We start from the raw sequence: 27232 nt of genomic DNA, 5'->3' as shown, positions 1-27232 counted from the left end.
GCTCAGTCAGTAAAGCATGAGACTCTCTGGGTTCGAGCCCCACATTGAGCAAAAGATTCCTGCATTGTGAGGGGTTGGACTAGACAGCCCTTCGTGGTCCCTTCCAACTCTACAATTCTACAGAGACTTTAAAATTTCACAGAGAAGAAGTTGGAGACTAGGCCGATCTACTAGTACATATTAGCCATTGGGTAGACAAAGAGTATTCTGTGATACTCTGCCTAAAATAGGTTGTTATGCAAGAGGCTTCTCGCAACTGTAGAAAGAGTGGAGACCTTTGATGGTGCCACCTCCCCTAGCATTGTTGAAATGGCCCTCAGGGATTATATGACTTGGGCCCTTTTATACAGTGGCACTTTCATTCCAGGGCACAAGCAAACATCAATGAGGTATAACTTGGAAAAGTCTTGGCACTGGTGCAGATTTTATACCCTTGCACCAGACCCCCCAGTATTATGGACTAATTTTGTGAGTTTTGGATGTAGCGCCCCAGGCTATAGCATCAACCAACAAGACAAATGCGAGAATATGCACTGCATCAACAAATTAGAAGTGTTGGCCACTCTTCTCTGGCATGTATGTAAAACACCGTTAAATAATATGGCAAAGGAAGTCCCCAAGTCCTTTACTGAAATCCGAATAAATCATCGCCTCTCTATCTTGGCTTCTGTTAGAAGCATAAAACTTGCCATACTGGATCAAATCTTTAGGCTTTCTAGGTTGACGTCATGTATCCAGATGTAATCAATACCCGGTGGAGTGTTCTGTAAGGGTTCCAGAAGTTTTATACCTTAATGATGTGATGGCAGTAGCTCTTTAATTAACAGTGCAATCCCATACTTATAAGTCCCATTGAGTTCAGTGAGGCTTTCTCTCAGGTAAGTGGGTATAGGATTGCAGCCTCTTTTCCAATATAGTAATGCACTTACCTTGTTTCTAATCTTCCTTCGGGGTTTTTTTTTATGTATTACAATATGGCTGTTAAAAGCTTCTTCTGTGCTGATTCAGCCCTTTGCCTCAGATGATGTGGTTACGAAAAAGAAAAGATCTAGCTAATTCATGTGATGTGGTGACATTGGCTGTAATTTCCCTAAGATGTAAATGCACCAAAGCAACAATTTGCACTGAAAAATTTGTAGACAGCAAGGTGATTTATGATGTCAGCCTATAATGCCTTAGTTAGTAGATTTGAATTTCTGTCTGCGGTTGATTACAAAATTCTTCCCAAATTATTAAAATGTAAATGTTGCATCTCAGTTAGTCTATATGGATAAATAGCATTGAATTATCTGTGAGCTACCAGGCCCAATTCAAGTTGTTGGCACTAGCGTAAACAAAGTAGGGCCAGGTTACCTAAGGAACTGCTTTGCCCCATATATCCCTGCCCTCCTCAGATGGGGCACTGCTGAGAGTACCATATGCCCCAGAGGTGTTCTTAGCTTGTACTAAAAATGGCTTTTAGTACTGCAGCTCCAGCCCTCTGGAATGACCTAGCAGCCAGAATTATATTTAAGAAGGCTTAAGTGTGACTTTGTCATTTGCGCAATATTAATTGTGCATCTGTACAAATGGTTTTAATTGTTTTTAGAATTTGTATTATTTTTATTTACCATATTTTTATTCTGTTGCACACACGTTGATGGTCTCAGACTGTGAAGCAGTTTATAACTTCATTAAATTAATGAATCAATCAATGGCTTGGGGGCCTGGGACTTAAAACAATTGCCATCCCTGTGCCGACTTACCTGACCTTAAGCTTGGCAGGGGAGGCCCTGCTGGTGGCTCTGCTGTCAGTGGGGACTGTCAACCACAGCAGCACTTTCTCCATAGTGTCACCCTGGCCATGGAATTCCCTTACCTGGTATAGTGAAAACATTTTTGTTCACCCAGGCATTTGGGACTTGAAGAGCGGTCATAGCTTTTTAGCAGCAGTTGTTGTATATGTGAATCTGGAACACGTGGCTGTTCCTACACTTTGCATCAAGTAGTTTGATTGTATTTGAAGCAGTGGTACATGTGACGAGGCAATTTCTGTGAACTCGGAGGTGAGCTGACCATAAAACAATACTGTCGTCATTCCTCATGGAGTCCAGTTCAGATGTATTTCTTGTTTGAGCTGCAATACATAGTTCAAGAGAGAGAAATTGAATATATTTTAAAAAAATATTGCCATGCAACAGTATGCAATTAATACAGTCAACTCCCGGGTCTTAAAAAATGGTTTTTTGCCAAGGCCAGTGCTAAAGTCACCACTTTCTGGTTGACTTGGAAAAGCTCGGTGCTTTGCATGTAGAAGGTCATGGGTAAATCTCTGAACTAAATGAACTTGATTCAGTGGGGCAGCATTTAATGGGCATTGAAATTTCTTCCATGTAAAACTGTGGATGGTTTATATTAACAAAAAAAGCAAGAAGAACAAGAGTTTCTCTCAGACCGTTTTTCCTTAAGACAATTAAATAATTTTCAAGGTGTTGCCAATATAGTTGAACATGCACCAGTAGGGGGCAGCGCTTGCGAGCGCAAGAAGGCAAGTTATGCTTCTGTTGGTCTGTTTTTCAATTCCTCCTTGACAGCATCCGTAACAGGCTCGGAAATCATCTGGACTATGCTCCAATCTCAGGTATTTAACTTACCTAGGAGCATACCTGAATTGAATTTTATTTTCACTCCCAGAAGTCAGCGACGTATATGGGCCGCCATGCAGGATCTGGTTTTCTGAGAATCTCTGCTTTCATTCATTTGGATGGATGCTAGAAATTGTGGAAGGGCAGACAATAATATTGCCCCACTCATCACCATGGCTCCTTACACGCTGAGGAATGCTGGGTTGAATTTTTGTCGGGTTCAGTTCTTCACCCGCAAGCTCCCACATAAAGGCCAACGGGCATACACAAAAGGAAACAATATTGTGCTGCCTGAAGTATGGTATACTCCCACCTTCCCTCTAGACAAGTGCTTTGCCAAAGGAGATGGAGGCATGCCACAAGTTGCAATGTGGCTTCCCCCCAAAAAAGAATCCTGGGAATTATAGTTCTCCGGCGTCTCCAGATAGTGCCAGTCATTGCAGACAGTACTAAGCTAGATAAACAAATGGTCTGACTCCTTCCTATTTTTTCCTATTCTTTGGGGGGGGGGTGATGATGATGATGATGATGATGATGATGATTTATTCAACTTATACACCACCCTATACCCAGAGGAGGGACACGGGTGGCGCTGTGGGTTAAACCACAGAGCCTAGGACTTGCCGATCAGAAGGTTGGCGGTTCGAATCCCCGTGACGGGGTGAGCTCCCATTGCTCAGTCCCTGCTCCTGCCAACCTAGCAGTTCGAAAGCATGTCAAAGTGCAAGTAGATAAATAGGTACTTCTCCGGTGGGAAGGTAAACGGCGTTTCCATGCGCTGCTCTGGTTCGCCAGAAGCGGCTTAGTCATGCTGGCCACATGACCTGGAAGCTGTACGCCGGCTCCCTCGGCCAATAAAGCAAGATGAGCGCCGCAACCCCAGGGTCAGTTGCGACTGGACCTAATGGTCAGGGGTCCCTTTACCTTTATACCCAGAGGTAGTCTCAGGGTGGTTCACAACAAGACCACAACATATAAAATCAAACCAAAAGCAATAACCCAATAAGCCCCTCCCCCCAATGCCTGTAGTACAGATACACGCATGTGCACATCTCTGTTCATAGCTGCTGTGTGTGTGTGTGTGTGTGTGTGTGTGCATGCAAAGCAGCAACAAACAAGTTTTGCAAAGTGGTGCTGTTCCACTTCCCCATACTGCTCCACTTGACTTCTGCAACAGGTAAGGCCAATCTAGATACCCCTAATCTAGGCTTCCTTTCTAATGCGTAAATAGCTAACGTAACCATGTGCAGAAGAAAGAAAGTCAGCGTTTACTGCCGCAGGGAATGAACTGTCCTCAACTCAATTAAATTATCTCCCATATTTAAGCTTTTGAAAGTGCTGTGTGTGGTTTGTAATTGCTTTATTTAAAAATATTTTCTATTTTTCGGTGAGGATTTTTTTTTTTTTTAAAAAAAGCAACCCTTCATGCTTGCAGACTTTACCAAAGCTCTGGTCTTTCCCAGTTTGCTGGTGTGAACTGTGGGCCTGATTGTAAGAGCAAAGCCTCAATAGCTTTTATGTTTTTGTCATCTTATAGGTGCCTCAGCGAACTACTTCCATCTCACCTGCATTAGCTCGGAAGAACTCTCCAGGGAATGGCAATGCAGTAGGACCTCGACTAGGATCACAGCCAATAAGGGCAAGGTAATGCCAACCAGGAAGGAAAACCTCCTCACCTCCCAAGTTTACTGAATTATGTACAGTGGTACCTCAGGTTACATACGCTTCAGGTTACATACGCTTCAGGTTACAGACTCCGCTAGCCCAGAAATAGTATCTTGGGTTAAGAACTTCGCTTCAGGATGAGAACAGAAATCGTGCTCCGGCGGCACGGCAGCAGCAGGAGGCCCCATTAGCTAAAGTGGTGCTTCAGGTTAAGAACAGTTTCAGGTTAAGAACGGACCTCCAGAACGAATTGAGTACTTAACCCGAGGTACCACTGTATAGCATAACGGAGGCATCTGCATGTCTAAAATTTTGTATTTATAAGTACCACCTTTTCTATCCATACCCCCATACACAAAGAGAGAATGAAGGGAACAATAGTCTTGTCCCCACATTTACCCCTTAGGTGCTTTTTCTTTCCACTGTCTTCTCATTTCTGTGCTATTACCTCAAATAAATGAGTTATCTCAAACTGTTGTTGAGAGGTAAGCACCTTTCCCCAGCAACTGTAATGATAAAGTAGAAACTGGGGGGATGGCTGAAGAATGTAAGGACAAGGTACCAGCTAACACAAAGTCTTAATTAATGCTATAGCTGCTGGTTCAGCCTGTGTCTCCTCTACTGATTGATTGATTTACAATTCTATTATTGTCCTTCATCCAAACATCAGAGGATGGTTTACAATATAAAAACACACAACAATGCAGACCATAATATCAAACAAAAACAATTGCCCTCACACACAAAGTTTAAAAGGCCATTGATTGTTTAATTAGCCAAAGGCCTGGGAGAGGAGGAATGTTTTTGCCTGGTGCCTAAAGACATGTAATGAAGGTGCCAGGAGAGCCTCCCAAGGAAGAGCATTTCATAAAAGTGGAGCCACCGCAGAAAAGGCTCATTCTCGTGTTTCCTCCCTCTGGATTTCTCACAGAGAAGGCACATGAAGAAGGCCCTAAGATGATGTTCGTGGGTCAGGGGCAGTTCATATGGGGAGAGGCAGTCCCTGAAGTATTGAGTTCTTGAGCCGTTTAAGGGTTTATAGGTCAAAAGCAGCACTTTGAATTGGGCCCAGAAACTAACTGGCAGCCAGTGCAGTCTAGCCAGAATTGGCGATATATGCAAAATATACACAAACTGTGTTGCCCCAGAGAGCTACCTAAATGCTGAATTCTGCACCAGCTGAACTTTCTAAACCAGAGGCAGCCCCATGTATAACGAACGTGATCTAACCTAGATGTTACAATAGCATAGACAAAAGAAGTTAGGCTGTTCCAGCCCAGATAGGGCCGTTTGGACTAGCAGCAAATCAAAATGAGTATCAGCACAGTCTCCTGCAATTCAGTGCCTCTGACAGTTGTAAAATAGTCCACCTGGAAGTGCCTGTAGGCTTGCAGCTATCTCAAGATAAACCCAGCAGTTACCTCTTGGTGCAGCTGCCAAGGCGTGAAATGTAATGTGTGCAGAAGCACTGTGTCTCTTCAGGAGGGAGCCAGAACAAGAGTTATTGTATAGCTGGCAAATGAAGTGTCGAATATCAGCCTGCCTGCAGCTTGAAATAAGCTAAGATATAAAACCACTAACATCAGGGAATAGGAGTCCAGCAGGTATCATCCACTGTCGTATTTGCAGCTGCTAAAGAAGAAATGTTTTGGAATGAAAGAATTAACCTGCAGCTAGCTGGTTTACTTAATTTTTTGTTGTGTTTTCAGTACTGTAAATGAAAGTCATTTTGGATTATGCCATCTGTCTTCCTTGTCCCCAAGCAATCTGCGTAATTGTGGGAGACGTGTACATATGAAATGGTTTGCGCCATAATATAAGTAAATCAAATGGTTATCAGTGATGTATGCTTTATTATGATGTGCCGTTCGCTAATCCTCTCTTGCATGACACAGGAAGGTCATGTCTGTGTTGCTGTTATGCTTATTTAACATATGCATCCCCCCAACAAGAATCTTCAAGGATTTCTTAGCAATATTCTCAGCAACTTCACAAAGCAATAATTCCCAGAATGCCTTGCTAGAAGTCATAGTGGTTAACCAGCAGAGATTTGTAGGCCTGATTCAGATGAAACAGAAACTGTAGTTTCCTACCCATGTGAGCAAGCTGCAACATGCCTCAGGCTTGTTCCCTCCCTTCTCTTCCTTATTCACACCTGCAAAGAGGAGATCAAAGCTTCCCTGTGCTATATGATGTGTTTAAACTGTATTTAGTGAACAAATCATGATCCAAGTTTCGATCCAACAGGGAACTGCAATGATTTAAAATAGGAAGAGAAAGCTTCTAATCTCTTCCTTATGGGTGTGAAGAAAGAAAGACCCTAGGAGATCGAGGTTTGCCACGTTTCATTCATATAGTGGGAAACTCTATTTCCCTGTTACGTCTGAACTGAACAGGAGGTTTTCTCTTAAGTTAGGAAGGTGTCAGGTTTGCTTATCACCTGTGACCAAGGGTGCCAGCTCCTGGGGGACGAGGCACTGTGCCCCCCCCCAATCTTTTTTTTTAAGGTTCCAGGCCCCCTCAATGTTCAGAAGGCCCCCTGCACAACGTCTGGACATCTGCCTCTGAGATTCCAAGGTTTAGCATAAGGAGTGCTGAGGATTTTGTGTACAAAACCAGGTCAAAAAAGTAGCAATGTATGAAAATACTCCTGAATGAGGACAAAGGAGACATCCATGTATGAGTTAGAGAAGGTGCGGGGGGGGGGGGGCGTACGTACACCACTTGATTGTTAAAAAAACCAAAACCCTCTAAAAGTGGTTCATAACAATATTAGAAAATGACATTAAGTTTATTTTTAAAAACATTAAAATCCACACTGGCCAAAAAGAAATAAAACACATGTAGCTTCTCTATGTCTGGATTGGCTTGCCTAAACAAAAATGATACCGTGGCACCAATTTTCTACTCACTTCACTTCACGAAACGCTTCCTAAAAGACACATGAAGAGTGACGCCCAATCCTTCTCCTCTCTAGTAACCCTGACCTACGGAGAACAGAGCCTATAATAGAAAACCCCTTACAGAGGACAAGCAGCGGCAGCTCTTCCAGCTCAAGCACCCCCAGCTCACAGCCCAGTTCCCAAGCAGGCTCCCAACCTGGATCCCAAGCTGGTTCTAGTGAACGTAACAGAGTCAGAGGTAAGACATGTCTTCCTTCCTTCCTTCCTTCCTTCCTTCCTTCCTTCCTTCCTTCCTTCCTTCCTTTTGCATTCTGCCATGTCCAACTCTCTACCCATCGGACTGGCATCTTGTAAAACGAAACAAACATTGTAAAACAACACAAAACCATATTTCCGTCTCAACTGTGAACATCTCTGTCCCTAGCACTGGCATAGACCTGCTTTGAAAGTCTCATGATTTGCATGGTGCAGTTTCAGTTTCTCCCGAGAGAGCTTTTCAGTGGATCCTGAAGCAAATAGAGAAGGAATCAGCTACCTGGAAGTAAAGCTGTTCTCATTGGTGAGAGGTATGGGGGTAGGAAGGCCTTTAATCCATTTTGTGCCTGCTTTGCTCTTTGCCTAGGAAATGCCAAGCCCGAAGTTTCGCCCATCCTCCCACACGAGCCAGCTAAGATAAAACAGGAAGACAGCAAGGACATGACGCGACCAAGCCGACCTGCTGTGAGTTTTAAATGTGTTTTGTGATAGACTTTTGCCAGTGGAAGTGGAGTTTTTCCTTCAGGCCACAATCTTTTGAGAGCAAGTCAAAAAAGAGTCAAATGCCGCTGCTCATCTCCCCACTGACTCCAGTTCAGTTTTGAGTGTAAGATGAGACTGTAGAAGACAGGACTATTTAGAGAAAGGGTGGTTTGAGTTTTCTCCAGTTCAGTAAAAACCTTCAGCATAGGAATAACTGAAAACATGGTGCTTATCAGTGGCTAGGGCTATTTGTATGAAGTCATACTTCTTAGTGGAGTTAATACCTTTGAAGGACGTTTTAGTCTCAAGGTTAATCTTATAGAGAAGACATGCCATGGTGCAGTCTGCAAGCACGTGTTAGTGGTTCCTGTGTTTGTCAAGAGCCAGACTGATTTAGTATTTAGAAGACCAAGGAAGGTGCATGATGCTGTTAAAAGGTCATTGGTTTTAAAGAAGGAAAGCCAGAAACCCAGACAGGTCATTACTGGGCTCACCTGTGCAAAATGATGCTGCCCACCTCAGAGAGGGCAAGATAAAAATATGTATTCTCGGGAACGGAGAAGCAGAGAGTTGAAGCTTCTCACATTCAAGGATCTAAACTTTAGGCAAGATAGCGATGGGGTTGTTTCAAGTGCAAAAGGGGCAGAAACACATAGTGGCAGGAAATCCCAGGCCATTCTTCCACATCAGCCAGGCAAGATAGTTAAATCAGTATCCCAATTTCTGACCAATGGCAGGCAAGGGGAAGTGTCACAAGGATGTTTTCCTTCAAAGTCCACCTAGCTGCTTCACATGCCCTAAGAATGCAGGCCCTAGCTTGGTAGTGTCTAGTTACAATAATTTTTATTGCAAACTTCACAAAAAAAAAAACCACAGCAAACCCATCCAGAGTGCTTGCCCCTGGTTTAGTTTTGTGTTTGACTATTTGTATTTCTGTACTGGCAGAGGGCATGGGAGGAATTTCCATTTAGCCTCTTATGAACATGTATCTGCTGTTTTGTTGATGTGTGTTTTTTCCCTTTCACACTTCACAGCACTGAGCTAACAATTTTGATTTTATTTCTAACCTGCTTGCCTTTCCTCTGGCATTTTCCTGTCCTGATCTGTTTCCTCTGATGCTGATTAATCTTCCCTTACTCCCAGAGCTATAAGAAAGCAATAGATGAGGTTAGTGATATCTTTTCTTAGTTGGTCATGCCTTTGCAGGGGTGACTAGTTAGAGCTTAACATCAAACCATATTTTCTTGGTTGCTGACATTCAAAAAGGTGATACTGCAATCATGACTCCAGATGAAAGATTTTATATAGAAATAGAAAGCTGCTCAGGAAAAAGAAGGGTGGGGTGTAGCCTAGGTGTAAAACTTCTGTTTTACTTTGGGTTTGGCTCCATGAAATCCTTTTTCTCACCAGAAAAGTAACTCTGCATCTGTGCAAACCACTATTCATGTGTGCAATCAAAGAAAAAGGGATCTGTGCCCCAGATGTTCAGGATGCAATCTCAACATTTTAAGTTGGTACAGCTTAAAATATTGGACCCTGGCACACCCCAAGCAACTCAGTGTTACATGGCGAGGTGTGTGACACCACTATGGCAGCCCCTTTTGAAAATGAGGATGGAGCCATGGAACAGATGCACTTTTCCTGCTCTGGGTTCCCCCTCCCCCTCACTCGCTTTCCCCTTGAGATTGCAAATACTGTATGTGTGTTCCCACAATTTTTGATCCAACAATGCAGGGTGAGTAGTTTTCATATAAATTTGAAATATTTCTTCATGACTGTAACCATTAGTTAGTTTTATTAATGTGTTATTCTGAGCCATATTCTTAATGGTAATTAACTATAATGAACTCTGGCAATTTACCCAACTTTGGTTTCATCCATTAGTACCAAGCAGTGTAGCTGTAAAATGAAGTTTCAAGTCATGTTGTGCACACACACACACACACACACTCCAGGAACAGGTGCCGCTGAAAAATATCTACTCATATCTACTCATTAGGTCCATCCTAGCAGCGCATGCTGAAATGAGGGGAACTTCTACTGCCATCTGTCCTTGGAAAGTCACCTATGTTCTGGTGGTCCTAATTTTGAAAATCACACAATACGGATTTTACACACTGATGTTGTTGCTGTCTGATACCAGGAAGGAGCATTCCTCAGTACCAGGAAAAATATACCAAGAGACCACACTCGCTCTCATTTCACAGAAATGGCTTAGAAGGTACCTGCCTGTTTAGCCCCATAACTTTCTTTCTAGGAGGGCTAGAGACTTTCTTCAAAATAGATAAAGAAAGCTCAGGATCTGGAGCGCCTGCCCAGGAGCACCAGTGAAAAGTCTTCCCAAACACCATTGCACCTGGGGGCATTGGGTTGGAAAGCCCTGCCTTACACTGTAGATAATTCTAGTTATTTTCATGTACCTCTGGAAGTCTAGAAGCCAGTGAAATTAGGCATTTTTCACTTTGAGTCTCTTTCTTTCTTTCCTTCCTTCTCTCTCTCTCTCTCTCTCTCTCTGATAATTTGTGAGCAGTTGTAGCGAAGCCATTCTTTCTATAGCTGAACCATAATAGCTTGAAAACACCTAAGCCCATTTTCTAGTCTTAGTTTTGGAGTTAGGGGTGTTGAGGAGATAAATGTTTTAAAAGCAGTACAATGCACTGCTTTAGGTAATTGGAAATGATCCAGCTGAAATGAATGAGTCACTAATTATTGAACTATATATTATAAATGTGTTCTTGCTGCCTGAATTTTAATTAGGCCTCCTTTTCATCTTCGGAACAAAAAACTGAAAACAATTAAAACCAAAGAAATTGATCTGGCAGTAATGAAAATATTTGCTTCGATTTGGCCAGGTTTTAATCACAGAGTTCGTTGGCAGTGGAAACAAGCTCTCAAAATCCCACATTCTCTACTCTTTAAAATGGAATGGGGGGGGGTACTCTAAGCTTTTCATTTGGAGTGTAGAAGCAAAATCTATTAGACACTTATCTGTGATTACAGTCTTTGAACAACTGTCAGTCAGCAGTGTTTGGATTAGATCAGGGATAGTTTGTTCATTCAGTCTTTTCCCAATAGTTTTTTAGTAGTAAATATCTTATTCCCCATTTGTCACAACAAATAATAAATAATTTCTCTTAATTAAAAAATATTAATAGTTTAGAATGGCAAAGCAACAACTGAGGGAGCCTGATGGAAACATTTCACTGGCATTCTTGCTACTCAGGGATACAAAAAAAAGCCACTTTGAATAACATGCTAATGTCTACAGTGACACTGATTCAGCCACATTCATGTCACTCATGTTTGGTTGAAGATGACATGTAAGCATACAGTACAGCATTACAATACTGTTAACTTGATAGGGTTCATTGAACAGCAGGCCTCGTATCCTCACCATACAAATAGTGTGAAGGCTATTTCTCTTGTTGCAGTCACTAGATGTGGAAATTGTCCCACGATACACCTTCATTCTTTAGACCCAGAACAGTCTCAGAGTTTCTGATTCAGCAGGCACCTCTCAGCATCACAAACTCTCCTCCATGAAGAACCCCCCATTGCTTGGCAGCTGTTTTCTCCATTTCCCCCAAACATCAGAATTGTTTCTGGCTTCTGTTGCGGTAGATACCTGGAGCAGCTCAGAAGCAGCATTTTGGGGATGCTACAGAGACAGATTCTGAAAGAGATAACTGATTTCAACTAGGTGTTAGCCTGGCGTGCATTATTCTGAGATGCTATGCACAACCCACAACAATTTAAAGGACTTCTTAAAGAGTAAATAAATAGGTACCGCTGCAGTGGGAAGGTAAATTGTGTTTATGTGTGCTCTGGCACTCATCACAGTGTCCTGTTGCACCAGAAGTGGTTTAGTCATGCTCGCCACATGACCCAGAAAAGCTGTCTGCGGACAAACACCGGCTCCCTTGGCCTGAAAGCAGAGATGAGCACCACACCCCATAGTCAAATACGACTGGACTTAACTGTCCAGGGGTCCTTTACCTTACCTTTACCTTTAATCTAGTTCATGCACCTATTTTGGATACAAGGGTAGTGACTCATGGAAATTCTCCCTTGAAATTACACCATCTGACTTAAGCATGTTTCCAATCCACCAGAGAGGTTTTTCTCCCTGATTGTGCAGATCCCAAACCTTGGAAACTGTGTGTCAGCCGTGTTGATTATCTCTCTCTCCCATACCCTTTGCCCTTGAAAATCCCTGTTCCTTCTTACAGAATACTTTAGTGTCAAGGTGGCTGGCACCAGGGAGATGATTGTATAAAAACTCTGTGCAATATGATGCCTCCTCTTCTGCAAGACATGCTTCCTGTGCTTCAGATTTAATTGTTTAGGCACACCAAGCTAACAATGTAGGGGGTTCCTTTGTAAGTAAGACATGTGCCACATCTCTGCACTGACACAGTAAATCATGGGGCTTATCCACCTTTGCCTTTCCTCCACTCTTTCCATGCTTTACAGCTCCATGTCTAAGCACCTTTTTCTTTTTCTTTTTGCTCCAAGCTTTTCTCATGAAAACTCACTCTTTAAAGCTCAATCCGAGCAAACAGCAATCCATGGACAACCTGAATTGTTTGCTCCAACTGAGTGCTAAAGAGCAGGTTTTTGCAAGGAAAGCAACGGGGGGTGTGTGTGTGCTCGGTCATGTAGTTTCAAAGCTCAGACCTGTGCCAGAAAGAGCGGGGCAGAAGGTAAGTTTGGATAAGCCCATGGTCTTGTTCTGCAGAACAAAATAAACATGCCTTTAAAGAAATGTGTAAACTGGCTTATCAGCTGTGATGAGATTATACTGCTGATAGACCTTAATTAAACACCACTTTAGGATGACTGTAATGATGATAACATGTTTGATTTAATCTGTGCAGAATTAAAAATATATTGACCTGCTTTTCCCTTCGATATCACTGTTGCTTCGAGTTTGACAGTCTACCCAGGCTTTCCATTGCCTGCAAAGTATACCTCTTCCTGTGGAATATTGACTTAGGGCTACAGGCTTTAATAAGTAAACGCATCAATTGAAACTTTCGTTGATTCATCTGCACAAAGTGATTTTAATTGGTTAGGGTTTCAGATAAAGGATGCATCTTGTCATTCTTTGAGATTCTTTGCTTTCAAGGAGATGCTGTATAATTTGTAAGGATGGTTCCCTGTAACAAGCCAGGGGCTGATTTTGTTGTACTGAACTTTAGGTTATCTTAACCTTCCTTTAGCAACTCATAAAGTTTCCTACATGTTAAGTTTCTGGCTGTATGTTAAGTTCAACTGATCAAAGTATTTTCCGTAGCTTTTACCGAAAGTAGAGTGACGTGCGCCCTGAACTAAATTGAAAGATGCCATCAACTTTGACGTTCTGCAAATAGAGACAAAGATGCTCTTTCCCTGCGCCTTTATGGCACAAGTACTATATGCCTGTCATTTACAAAGTGGCCATTGAGTCCTGAGTAAAGCCAGTTGGGCTGCATTGGAACGGGATATTTTAGGGCTTATCCACACTAATCTTTTGCCCCACTCTTTCCAGGCACACGTCCACGTTTTAAACTCACTCTTTAGTACTCAGTCGGAGCAAACATGAATTCAGGTTTTCTGTGCATTGCTGTTTGCTCTGATTGAGCTTTAAAGAGCAGGTTTTCATGAGGAAAGCTCTGGAGCTAAAGGGGGGGGGGCACTTGGACACAGAGGTTTAAAGTGCAGGCCATGCCTGGAAAGAGCAGAGGAAAGGTAAGTTAGTCTTGCCTCAGTTTCACTTCTTATGATGGAAGCAATGCTTTAAAAAAAAAGATGAAGGAAGGAAGGCATGTACTGCATGTTTCAGGGCTCATTTCCCCTTAATCAGAGGTAAAATTGGGGAAATTGGGACATATGACAAAGAGAGAATATGGCCATAAGACCAAAAACAGCAAAAAAAAATGTGGAAATAGCCTTTTTTTTCAATGAGTTTCTTTCTCCCTAACCCTTGTATCTCTGACCAAATGCGCTGATGGCTCCCTCGGTCACTAATATAGGGAGAAATGGTAAGACTAACGACTGCAGTTGCTTTGTTCATAATGTGCATGCCTAATGCAATAAACTCTTCTAACCCATTCTAATTGGAGCTCTCATGCTTTTTATTTTTTGCCCCTACTGCTTCCCCCTGCATTGCTATAAAAGCATGTAAGATTACAAGAAGTCTCCTTCTTCTATATGGTGCTTGCAGTGCCCTTTGTCTTGAGATAATGCTGTCAAAGGTTTTGTCAGTGTCATAGTAAACTGAAAGCTCTTTGTGTTTGTTTTTTAAGTTTCCTGGTTGTTCCCCTGCCGCCACCCGTAACTTTCCAAATGTGGTATTTCCACATTTACTGTGGCTACTACGTGTGTGTGTTTGTGCAGGGTATGTGTCAATTTGTGCGGGTCTTAGCGAGTTCGTCCATGCTCTCTATCTCCTGGAGCTGAGGAGGTCTTTTGTGGCATTGTTTCACTCAAGTCCCATGCATAAATCACGTTATACATCAATCTTGTTTGACCTGTCTCTACATCTCTGTCAGCAATAACTCACAGTACTTTGCTATAGGCAAACAGCAGGAGTGGAGGCCTTGTATTTACCGCCCGCCCCCCCGCCCCCCGTTAACTCTAAAATTTTCTCACAATCTTACAGTCACATCCACAACAAACCTTTAAAAGCACATGCCTTCTCCCAAAGTATCCTGGGAACTGTAGTCTAAGGGTGATGGGAATTAGCTCTGTGAGGGAAAACTGCAGTTCCCAGGATGCTTTGGAGGAAACCATGTGTTTGAAAAATATGGCATCTATAAAAAGATATACTTTTTATACTTAGTGAGCTCTCTTTCCCCAGTGGAACGTCACCTCTTCACTGCCGTTGTCACCAGTTCCTCCTGAGAGTCAGTGTGGTGTAGTGGTTAAGAGTGGTAGTCTCGTAATCTGGGGAACCGGGTTCTTGTCTCCGCTCCTCCACATGCAGCTGCTGGGTGACCTTGGGCCAGCCACACTTCTTTGAAGTCTCTCAGCCCCACTCACCTCACAGAGTGTTTGTTGTGGGGGAGGAAGGGAAAGGAGAATGTTAGCCGCTTTGAGACTCCTTTGGGTAGTGATAAAGCGGGATATCAAATCCAAACTCCTCCTCCTCTTCTTCTTCTTCTTCTTCTTCTTCTTCTTCTTCTTCTTCTCCTCCTCCTCCTCCTCCTCCTCCTCCTCCTATCACCCGCTTTATTAGAACCCAAGAATTGAAAGGAATCTCAAAGGGTTGTCTACTCCAATCCTCCACAGATGAAGGAAATCCACTACTGCAATAGCCCATCCCCTTCCAAGGCCATCACAACTTGTATCCCCAAGAAGTTCTTCCTAAAGATTAGTTGAAGTCCTCTTTATTGCAGTTTGAATCCATTGGTTTGGGTCCTCCGTTCTGCAGCAGCAATAAACAGTTTGCCAAACCAATGGCAAAATTTCATACAGGTACACCCTACCCCACCCCCAAAACGATATCAGTTAGTGCACCATTCTGTGTGAATCAAGGCAATCATGGTTTTCCCTTCCCCTGTCGGGCATCATGAGCTGGAAACACACAATGTGAAGCTCCTGTTCACGTGACTTAAGGTACATGGCAATAAATGGCCTCCAAAGGTGATCATGTTTTCCAGTTTACTATGATCGTGACTGAACTCCATTTGTTTTCAACAAATGTAACTGTCCTGTGTCTGTACGTAAAAGCCTACAAACAGATATGTACACACGCCTATGTGGTCAAATAAAACCAGCAAGTTTGCTGTTGAGTTTTCAACAAGCATAGAGCCAGCATTTGTTTTCACAAAAGCTACATGCTATGTTGTCTTACGTTGGTCTATGTTTGTAAGACTACTATAAAAAATTAGTATTTTTTGGTTGCTTATGCTCTGTGTAGTTAAAGCTTTCAGTCAGATGTGTGCAGCTTTTCTGCAGCCCAATAAATTGTTGACGAAACTCACCTCAAGTTCCCCTCGTTCCCCTTGCCATATAGGATCTGACGGCCTTAGCGAAAGAACTGAGGGAGCTGCGTATTGAAGAAACAAACCGGCCTTTGAAGAAAGTTACGGACTATTCCTCCTCCAGCGAGGAGTCTGAAAGCAGTGAAGAGGAAGAGGAGGATGGCGAGAGTGAAACGCAAGATGGGACCGTGCCTGTCAGTGACATTCCAAGGCTTATGTAAGGCATATTTTGTGAAGATAACACCATTATAATTAACACTGTTTATTTGGAGCTGTGGGTGGACGGAACGACACTGTGCATCTTTGACAGCAGCTGCCCCCCAGGTCAGGTCCCTCCCCATAATGTGTAGGATCACTCACCCCATGCCATCGCACTGTCATGTGCAATTGTCTGTTCCTGCTGTACATCAGTTGGATGAATGGTAGGGGAAATGTATAATGTTATGACCTCACAACATTAGGAGACTTGATCCTGGGCATTGCTGGGAAGAAGAGGAAGCCTTGACATGAGGATGCTATTTTTGGCAGATGATGTGTGGTACTTAACTGCGATTGCAGCTTTTTGTGCTTGGGGTAGCAGCTGGATACAGTCCCCAGCCATCCTGGCTTGCCAGCAGCTCACTCCAGTTGAAGGATAATACAGTCTGAGCTCACATCGATAGAGTCAGAAACCCATGAAAAACATAGGCAAAAGGTGGTGTAGGGTAGTGGTTCTTGTGTCTGGGAACAGAGAGGAGGCTGGTTCTGGATGGTGTTGCACTCCCCCAAAGAACCAAGTGTGTAGCTTGAAGAGACTACTAGATCCAGCTTTGTTGCTGGTGACCTGTGGCATCAGTAACACAGGGTACCTATTTTCCAGCTTTAGCTGGTTCGTGAGCTACAGGCATTCCTCTATAGTGTCAGCCTGGCTACAGTAATCTAGGCCAGTGTATCCCAACCTTAGGTCTCCAGCTGTTTTTGGACTACATTTCCCATCATCCCTCACCACTGGTCTTGCTAGCTAGGGGTGGTGGGAGTTGTAGTCCAAAAACAGCTGGAGATCCAAGGTTGGGGAAACACTGGCCTAGGCTCTACAGACTCTGGGTTCTGGAGTTAGATTAGCGCAATAAGCTCTGTGTGGGGCTGCCCTTGAAGATGATTTGGAGGCTGCAGCTTATACAAAATGCAACGGCTGGAATGTTGACTGGTTCAGCTGCTTGGAGCCATATAACATTATTTCTGAAGAGTTTGCACTGGCTGCCTATATGCTCTGAAGCCACATTTAAGGTTTTGATGCTTAGATACAAATACCTGGACAACAGAACTCAGTTATCTGAAGGAGTGCCTCTCAGCATTGTCCTCCCCAGGCTTTACGATCTCTCAGGGAAGCCTGGTGTTTTGGCTCAGGGTGGAACCTTCTTGGTGGTGGCTCCTCAGCTGTGGAATGTCGTTTCCCCCAAGGTTCAGCTGGTGCCAACATTTTTTTGTCCAACACCCGCTCCCCACACATATAGGAGCCACCACTTAGAGGATCCCACACTCATTACTTGGAAGCAGACAAAGCTCTGGGACTCAGTTTATCTTCTTCACATATGGCAATGTACAGATAAGACAGAAGCTCCATGTATGAAAGAGCCCTCAGAGCTAGGAAACTCTCTGGGATTTTCTGAAGTTCTCATAAATATACAATGGCTTCACTTCGCAGACAACACCTTAGTCTTTCATGAAGTTCTCATTTAAATGTTCTTTGCACTATCACAGATTTAACAGTTTCCCAGTATTTTAAAGACTGACAAATGGTGCTAACAGCTGCATATCTGGACTTTTATTAGAACATTCTCTGATCTATATTTCTATATTATCTAGGTCAGTCTCTGCCTTCAGGCATAAATAAGCAGCTGCTGCTTATTTTTGTTGGCCATCCATATGTATATGGGTAATGTTTGGGCAGATATTTTGTGTCTTGTTTAGCTTAATGTGGTTTAAAATATGCCATGTTGCAATGTCATGTTGTTCCCTGGCTTGTGTGCACTGAAGCTGTGGTCCTAGAAGGACTCAGTCTCATCTCTACAATTTGACATCTTCAGATACAGCTGAGAGGCTTGCTCTTGTTGTCCTGGGTGGCCATCAAAAACAAAAATGCCCTGGACAAATTTAGTTGCCATGAGAAAACTACCTCCTTGTGTCAGGTACCATCTGCCTGTGAGTCTCACACATCCTCTGAGTCTCCCAACCCCTGCCCCATATTTCTAGCTACTGATGGTCTGCAAGAGGAAATCCACAGCATGGTGGAGTAAATGACACAGTGAATCCTTGAAAATGGTACAAGCCAAGCAGGCATTGCTTCAACACAGGGCAGTAGTTTTCGGCAGCATCTCCCTGTTATCACAATCATCATATGTGCTCTAGCCTTTAGGTTGGCACCAGGCGTGATACAAACCAGAGGGATGCCTTCAAAACCAGCGACCATCCAGTTTCCTCCCTCCATTTCCCATAATGTTTGGTTAAGGAAATTTGGAGGGTAACATTGTGAGGTTCTGCATTTGCCCATACCCACTTAGCAATATCAAGTGCATGCCATGAAGGTGCAGGGGCCACACACAGGGTAGTCTTGTCTGTGTTTCCTTCTCCATTTATAAGGAGAACATGGGGGAAACTGGATGTTGCCTTGCCATTTTCAGTAATCATCTTTAATTGCTGCCTTAGAGTATGAATTACTGTAAAAACCTGGCCTCTGATAAAGGAACCTATAACTTGTTCTGGATTTTCATATATGTTGGATTCATGATTGCCTTAAGATTAAAAAATCTTACTGTTGGCATTTGGTCCGTGTAATCTGGACCAACACACAGCAGCGAAAATGGTATATACATATATATATACTTATTTAAGTTTTGCAAATACCCACTGTTTATATTTTGCAGCCCAACAGGAATGCCGGGAAACAACGAGGCCTACAACTTAGGAATGGTGTCCAGCCACATTCTAGAACCGCCCCATACAGATACGTTTAGCAGCATTTCCAGAGAAGGGACTTTAATGATAAGGGAGGTAAGTGGGTGGCAACTATTTCCTGTGAAACATCTTTGAGAGATTTTGTCTTTATAAGCTATGAATAATCATTGCTCTGTGTATTCTAAGCACAAAGTGATTGATTAAACAATGCCTGTTAGCAGCTGATTAATATAATTACAACATCTAAACAAAAGATGTTTCTCCAAACTGCAAACAGCAATGAATACTGTAGGATGCAGCCAGGTTGTGTCTGGATTCTGATATTCTTCCATCCTGGCCTAAAGCAAAAAACAACAACTCCCAAACCAAAGGATTTACACCGGTAGAAGTGAGTTTGAAACCTAGCCCATTCACTTCCATAATAATTCCCCCTTCAGCCATCTGCTGAAGATTTCCAATTGCTTTAGTTTAATTGTAGCTCTTTATCTGAACACCCTAATTGTGATGTCATGGCTTGTATTCAGGAGGAAAAAGAAAGACTCTTAAAAAGTCAATCCAGAGGCCAACAAATGGGACTTTTGTTTTATTTTGGGAAACATTTGCACCTATGCAGCATGGATGAATTCCAGTGAAATATCTAGTGGTTATGGGGCAAGGCAGTGGAGCCAAACCCGTAATATTTTGTTGAGAGTCACAACCCAAATCCTAAAACTGCCAGGAGCAAATAAACCTTCCTTTTCAGCCTCCTCCTGAATAGGTAGCACATCATGTCTCCTGTGCTCTACCAGTGTTGGCCATTGATAGCAATGCCACATGGCAGAGTGGGGTGAAGTAAACCTGTTGTTGGAGAACAACCTTGCTATGAATGACAGGAGGTTAGATTGTACGAGGCATGCTGTAAGAAAACAAAAGAAGAAGAAAATTCACTAAAAATAAAGTGTTTGGGAAGGATAGGTAATTCAGAAAGACACAAGGAAGAGCTTCTGACATCTCACCTTGAGGCCCAGTAGGTGCTGTCCAGAGTACTGAATGACTACCTTTCCCCACCCTGATGTTGTCCGTAAAACCAATGGCCACATTTAGCACCCTGAGAAAATGGTTCATTGTTGTTGAAGCCAGCCATTGTTGCTTTCTGGGTGCAGGGGTTGGTAGTTTCATAGCCAGCTAGCTGTGATTCTTCCGCAGTGGGTTCAATTGCTATCACGGTGTGATCCCACTGAGCTTAGGTAATTATGGCTAATATTGCTCCCCAACCAAGTACAGCTGACCAGGAAATGCATAATACATTCCATAAAATAGGCTAAGGAGATGTCCAGAGGCTGAAGCACTACAGCAGTCAGGCTACGTGACCTGCAGAGGTCAAGAAGGGCAGGAAGGACCTAAAAGGCTGGGAGTTCAATGGCAGATCCCATGAACTTGAAGGGGTGGGACAGAACCCTGTCTAGGATACCCAAACAACTGTGGTTGGTTTTTCTCCCTGAAGTGTAAATGTCTCTTTAGCCACAGTCATAGACAAAGAGCCAAGGTATTTGTGACAGCAGCAGATCCATGTGTTTAAAGGAGAATCTGCTGTAGTTCTGTAGCAAAAGGGATGGGGAGGACTAGTTTTAAGGAATAAATTGGCTGCATTGAGGAAGGGAATTGAGCCTTCCTCCTTCCTGCAGCTTCCCTCCCTGTGCTTTTTTTCCAACCAGGCACATATTTTGTATCATGTCCCAACCCATTCAGAGCAGATTTTCCAAGGACACAAGGGATTGTTGGAAGTTGCCTCTGCCTCATCCAGTTACTGGAGCATCCCATTCTGCATTGCAGGGGGTTGGACTAGAGGTTCCTCAAGGTCCCTTTCAACACTGCAACTCTATGATTCTATTAGCAGAACTCTGCTTGGGATACTCTTTCCAGCAAAAGGCTGCTTAGGATCTGAGGGTGGTATTCCAGTAACTCAATTACTGCTAGTGCAACAAGATCCCACCCCATCTCCTCCCCTGTGAGCACCCTGCACCCTCCCCTGCTCCAGAGCAGACACCCTAGAACAGATTTAGGATGGGGGGGCCACTAGGGACGCATCGGAAGATGGCTGACAATAACATCTCTCCGACCCACACGAGGTAATTAGGAGGCTGTGATGGGAGTAAATAGCCTCCCTACCCCCCCCAAGGTTGGGGGGGGGCTGCCCTTGCCTGCTGTGCCCTATACCACCCCCGAATTTGTGGGGATGGGGGCACTAGGCAGAATGCCCTTCTGTGGATCTTGGCGCTCCTGGACGCTGTCTCTGATCTGCGCCTCTAGCTGCAAGAACTTCAAAAGGAACAATTAGGAGAAGCAAATGCACATGTTTCAAGGAAGGAGGGGGAGTAAAGACTGCTAACTGAAGAGATCTCTGATAAAACAAGACGAGTTGGAGGAATAAGAATTAATCATGAGAAGATACGCCAAGACTCGGTATGGCAAAGGGACTGGATGGGGGAGGGGAAAAAACTTTACTTTCTTTTCTCTATGTGATTAAACAAGAATCCCCCCCTCTCAAGTCAGAAATGTCGCTTTAATGACTTAAGCTGTGGATTTATGACTGTGTGGAGATAAATCTTCCAACCAAAGCATGTTTTAAGAAGATCGTGGAATAGTTTAAGAGCTTTGGAATGACGCAGTTAAAAATACCGTCACCATGTTGGCAAGCTCTGTCAGAGGACTTGAGTCTGGGAGGAGAAATAGAGCTTCTTTTTATATTGTGGGTGAGACTCCTCAGAGGGACTTAAAAACGACAGATCCCGAGATTAATGATGGAAAGAGCGATGTTATTTATGAAAGTGATGATATATGGAAACCATCTTGATATGAGGATTGGACGAACGGAAAAATTCACACAGGACTATAATTGGGGTTTATCATAGTCACACAGGACTATAATTGGGGTTTATCATAAAGAAAAAAAGAAAAAATATACGAACAAGATGAGATGTGGAAACAGCAAGATAAGACTGGATAGAATTATGAACTTTATTTGGACTGATTTGTATATTAACGCAGTAGCAAGAAGATGATCGGAATCCCCCTTCGGAACTTGAAATATGGGTCGCCTCAACAAAAATTTAAAATTCGGCTTTGTAATTCGGAATTTATGAGATTTGATTTGATTTGATTTGATTTGATTGGTCGGTTAATAAATTTAAAAAAAAAGAAAAAAAACAGATTTAGGATGTGCATAGGAGGAGGGGGGGGGAGTTCTATTGCGGTAGCAGAAATCCTTGAGCTGACAGACCCCTGATTTAGCACTGCACTGGACATGACCCTAAGCCATTGTTTGGAGTGTGGAAAAGTGGATTCATGCCTAATTAATGCACTCCTTGTTTGTGAAAGAGTCTGTAAGTGACCTTAAACCTGATAGACCTTAAGAAACAAGCTGTGATGAGTGCCATGCAAGGTGTTTGCAGTTTTTGAATATAAATCATTCTTTGCCACCTGATTAAGTTGAGTGTGTCAAGAATTGTGCAGATGCTGCTTGTGGAGCCTGGGGTAATCTCTTTCAGGTACATTACCCTGCTTGGGCCTGCCCTTAATAGGTGACACATTAGACATAAACAGCAGGTTGCTGACAATTTCTGCCAGGCTTGTAATTCAGCAAAAGAAGCATCTGCGGTGACTTTTGCAATGGAGACAAGTCAGTCTGTTTGTCAGCTGCCCGCAAAGGCAGAGACCAGAAGAAGGAACAAAGTGAGGTTGGTTGTTTTTTGCTAGATTATAAAGCATTTCCCAAGTTGCAGATGGAAGAGGATTTTCTGTTCTCCGTGGAGACACATAGCCCTCACTGATGCTAATGCGAGCTTTGCGTGCCTGTCAGGACAAAAGATCTGTTAAGTCGTGCAGGGGGAAAAGCCGAGGCTGTTTGCTGCTGCCTTGAGTCACATAAACTTACTGTAGCCCATTTGAAAAGGGCACAAGGTGGAAAAGTGGCTCCTGGCTCTCATGACGTCAGAATACTGCAAAGTGGGGCTTGCAAAGTGGGCACATGCCACATATCTGTCCCCCGATGGCCATGCCAAAAGGTAACGTCTGTGTTTCTACTTCAGAGTAGGTGTCAGTGGGGAGACGCAGGCAACCTGCTTAGGCATAACCTAGATACAGGCACAAAATGGAAACCGCCAAAGGTCATGTAACACTATAGCAGTTATTAAGATAATGCTAAGTGATGTAATCCTTTCTCAATAATTACACATGTTTTCAGTGTGGTAGATGGAAACCCAGCTTCTAATTGGCCCTGTCCCTGCACCCAAGAGCATGCTAACAATTCAGCCATTGGGCTGGTTTGCACATATTGATGACCCTGTCTTAATGATCTGAGGAACAGGCCATGTGCTCTTGCACTCATGCCTCCCCTGATATACCAAATTCAGTTCTTCTACCATGATTCTGTAAAGCACCGTTTTACAGAAACCGGAAGCCGTTCTTCACAAGCAAGGCTTAGACCAGCTTTTCCTTTAAAAGGTCTGTGGCCCAGTTCAGGCATACAGCAGTCCCCCTTTCAGTTGCCTGTGGGAGCATGTAGTTTAGGGCTGTAAGTGAAGATCACATGGAAAGCTCTGCATGTGGCAACATGTGGTTAGTCCCCATACGGCATGGCCCTTCTTCAAGCTGCTGTGATTGTACAGATAGAGCAACTACATGCACAGCAACTTGTGTAGAGGTTGCAGGTCATCCTATCATCTCTGCACCATTTAGTTTGTGCGTCTTTAAAATACCTTTAAAAACTGTTAAATCTGTGATAATGCAAACAACATTTAAGTGAGAACTTCATGAAAGACCAAGATGTTGTGCACTCCTGCAGGCGGGTGCTGCAAAGCATCTGGCTCAAATATAAAAGCGATGTAATATCTGAATTCTGTCCACTTTTGATAGCATTCACCCGCGGTATAAATAGCACAGAAGGGGCTCGGGTGTGCTGTTTAGCCTTGTAGTCTTAACTATTAATAACCATTCTTCTGCTGATGAACAAGGATGCCCTCTCCTTCCAAATGTGCTCTGTGTTTCATTCTCTCTAAATTTCTTCAGTGGAGCTGCTTGCTGAGTCCGCGGGTCAAGAGGACAGCCAAGCCAAGGGCTGTGCTTGCTTGGCTACGTGAGTTAATATGTTACTTTTGGGGTTTCTCTCTCACACACTCTCTTCTCTTCTTTATAACTTGTGTCTCTGCAGACTTCTGGGGACAAAAAGCGCTCTGGCCACACAGCCAGCAATGGCTTTGCCGGCCATGTCAATCTTCCAGATTTGGTGCAGCAAAGCCACTCACCTGCCAGCACACCGACTGAGGGTCTGGGCCGAGCCTCCACCCATGGTCAGGAGATGGACTCGGTGGCAGAAGTAGGTAGCAGCAGGGTCCTCTGGGCTCAGGACCTGCTCCCTTTCTCCACCTTTGCTTTGCAGAAATATTAACAGCTTGCTATCAAGATTTATCTTGGATCTCCTCCCCGCTTGTTGGCTATCATTCTGTGTTTATGATTATATACATGATGTTGATTTTCTGTTTTAATCCATCAGCTGTTGAAAATGGTGGCAAAGAAGTAAGGGCATTTCTGGGTAAAAGCTTCCCTTAGCTGCAGAAGCGAAACAGGAAATAGCTTGCATACAAAAGACACCTGTTATCAGGGAGGCACCATGGCTCAGCAGTAGAGCAACTGCTTGGCATGCAGACGGTTCAGGTTCAATTTGTGGCATCTGCAGGTAAACTTGGGAATGCCCCCAGTCTGAATTCCAGGAGAACCCAAGCCAGTGTAGACCAGGGTTTCTCAAACTCCAGCTGTTTTTGGACTACAACTGCCATCACCTCTAGCTAGCAGGGCCAGTGGCAGTGAATGATGGGAATTGTAGTCCAAAAACAACTGGAGACCCAAGTTTGGGAACCCCTGGTGTAGACAATGCTGAGCTAGATGGACTAAAGCTCTTATTTGGTATGAGGCAGATTCCTAGGTTTCTATTGTCTCTGCACAATCTGCTCTTCTCCCCCAGTGCTGGTCATGCTAGTGTGTTTGGACTGACTTCTATCCATATGGTGATCAGCACAGCCAACAGGTGTCTGGCATGCTGGCATTAAGCAGAATAATAATTGGAGAAAATCAGTATCTGGAAGGCATCCTGAATTAGTGTGATTCCCCTCAATTTGTTAAAACCACACAGGGTTGTGGCAGAACTGTAGGAGAGCAGGATTCTTTTTCATGAACATCATGACTTTTGTTTTATTTTTCAAAGAGCAGGTTTCTGGCCCTTAACAAAAGGGAAGAAATGGTTGCACATATATTCTTAAAAGTGGGTTGGCAATGCCTATTAAATCTCCCTGAAGCCCAAAGACAAACTCAGTGAGCTTTACCTACATAACTCCTTGTGTTGCCCTTCCCCGTAGCTAGAAGAAGCAGAATAAATCTGCATGTAATTTATGCAGGCCTGTTTACAGATTGTGAGATGGCAATTGAGGCATTGCATCACCAGAGTTTGGAAGTCAGCACATCTGTCTCGTTAATAAAACCTCAGGAGGTCTAAATATTCTGCAAAACGTTCACTCTTGAACTCATTAATGCAATCCTTTTCTTCCCCAGTTAAGAGATAGTGCTCGCTTTTCCTGGAAGCCCAAGTGGTGCCCTCAAAAAACTGCTACCTTCTGTGTACATTGAAAGAGAAGGAGGCTCTTTCATGAGGCTGGTTATCTCTTTACAGCAGGGAGACTAGGCAGTTATCTAAGGTGACAGCTGCCTGGCTCCAGCACTCAACCTGGATCACAGACTTGGGTGGCTTTTGAAATAAAAGGAAAAGGCATAGAATAGTGATGATGGAAGGTGGGGCTCCCCCCTCCCCATTTTTCTGGCTTCTTTCTATGATGATGATGATTTATTAGATTTATATACCGACCTTCATCACAAGATCTCATGGCAGTTCACAAGATAAAAATGCAAGGTAAAAGCACAAATAAATAGTTAAAACGAAAACAACAAAAGTCGTAACTATAACATTGCTTGGATAAATACCACAGCAGAAAAACAAGTGCCATGTCGTGAAGGAAATCCCTGCTTTTGCACCATAGGGCTTACAGCTGTCAAGAAGTAAAGATCACAACCTTTGCCTTTGGATGCTAACATAGCAGAAGATTCTCAAAGGGGGGGGGGGAGATGTAAATATTAGTAGTTCATTATTCTGGATTACCTTCTAATCAAACCCAGCTCTGTTGTACTTAGCAACAAAGTTATGCTAATTTAAATTGATTATTACCTTTGCATCTACACCAGTCATTAAAGCCAATTTCTGCCTATTGCGGAGCCATTTTAGGGATAAGGCATGGGTACTAGCTAAAGAATTGGTCTTTTATACCTGCATACATTCAAATACCACCCATTCTGCCACTGGACTACAACCCTTGTGCTTTGAATGTATTATCTGTGTTGGTATGAAGACTAAACCTTATTATTACCTTCTTCTGATTAAATAATATATTTATTTCTCACTGGATAGTATGGAATGGGAAGTAGCACGAAAGCATCTTTCACTCCATTTGTGGATACCAGAGTATATCAGACCTCCCCTACAGATGAAGATGAGGACGATGATGAGGAATCGTCTGCCACAGGTAGGGAAAGGCAATGGGAAATGCTTGGGGTGTGAGACACTTGGTCCTGTTAGCATATACTTAGGCAAGTGTCCGCTCTAGGAAAGAGCATTTGAAAAATCCTGCACATGCTGGCCCGGCAAGTGTTCATAACAGCTTACAGCTTCTATAGCACCATAGCAAAGCATCCCTTCTACAGCATTTAGGAAACGTGCTCAAATCCCCAGTGTTTTCCCAGCAAGAATGAATGTCTGGAAAGTTGTGGGCCACATGCCAGCATGCGCTGGATTTTATTGTGGCTACTGCAAGCCAAAGTAACCTTAGTGCATGGAGACTCTGTGGGCCAGATTCAACTACCCCATTCTACTAGAGGGGGCAGTACAAGTATCCTCCCCCCCCCAGCTCAAAGGCTACCCCTCTCCAACCCTGTACACCCCACTACCACCCACAAATCCACTCTGAAGGATTAGGGCATCCCCAAAACAGTGTGCCGGAGAGGAAAGGGGAGATGGTTCCATCAGTCAAGTAGTCATGCTTGCAGTAGCAGAACATAATCTTAACCCTACATTGAACTCCTCCTCCCTATATGTGCAAGCCTCTGCGAGATTAGCTCAAATCTCATTTGAATTCACACGATCTCACTTGAGTTTTCAGTCTAAAATTTGAAAACATTAAATAAACATTAAATAGAGGTACCCTGAGAGAGAAGGGACACGGGTGGCGCTGTGGGTTAAACCACAGAGCCTAGGACTTGCCAATCAGAAGGTCGGCGGTTCGAATCCCCGTGACGGGGTGAGCTCCCGTTGCTCGGTCCCTGC

At 43.5% G+C, this 27232-nt stretch overlaps 1 protein-coding gene across 8 annotated transcripts in view; it reads left to right on the top strand.

Moving 5' to 3' along the window:
- Positions 1–27232, top strand: part of TNIK (TRAF2 and NCK interacting kinase) — a 295635-nt gene that overhangs the window by 253733 nt on the left and 14670 nt on the right. For all 8 annotated transcript variants that reach the window (XR_014156696.1, XM_081862118.1, XM_081862117.1 and 5 more), the window contains 7 exons: positions 4162–4268; positions 7267–7430; positions 7815–7912; positions 15930–16114; positions 18801–18927; positions 24020–24184; positions 26321–26435. Coding sequence is in view for 7 of the 8 variants with exons in the window: in XM_081862118.1 (XP_081718244.1) it covers positions 4162–4268; positions 7267–7430; positions 7815–7912; positions 15930–16114; positions 18801–18927; positions 24020–24184; positions 26321–26435 (961 nt within the window). In the remaining variant the exon portion in view is untranslated. The remainder of the gene's footprint in view (positions 1–4161; positions 4269–7266; positions 7431–7814; positions 7913–15929; positions 16115–18800; positions 18928–24019; positions 24185–26320; positions 26436–27232) is intronic.

The sequence above is a fragment of the Podarcis erhardii genome (genome assembly GCF_964252035.2).
Source record: "Podarcis erhardii genome assembly, chromosome: 5".
NCBI lineage: Eukaryota > Metazoa > Chordata > Lepidosauria > Squamata > Lacertidae > Podarcis > Podarcis erhardii.
Note: the sequence above shows the minus strand (reverse complement) of the source record. Positions and strands in the feature narration are given on the sequence as shown.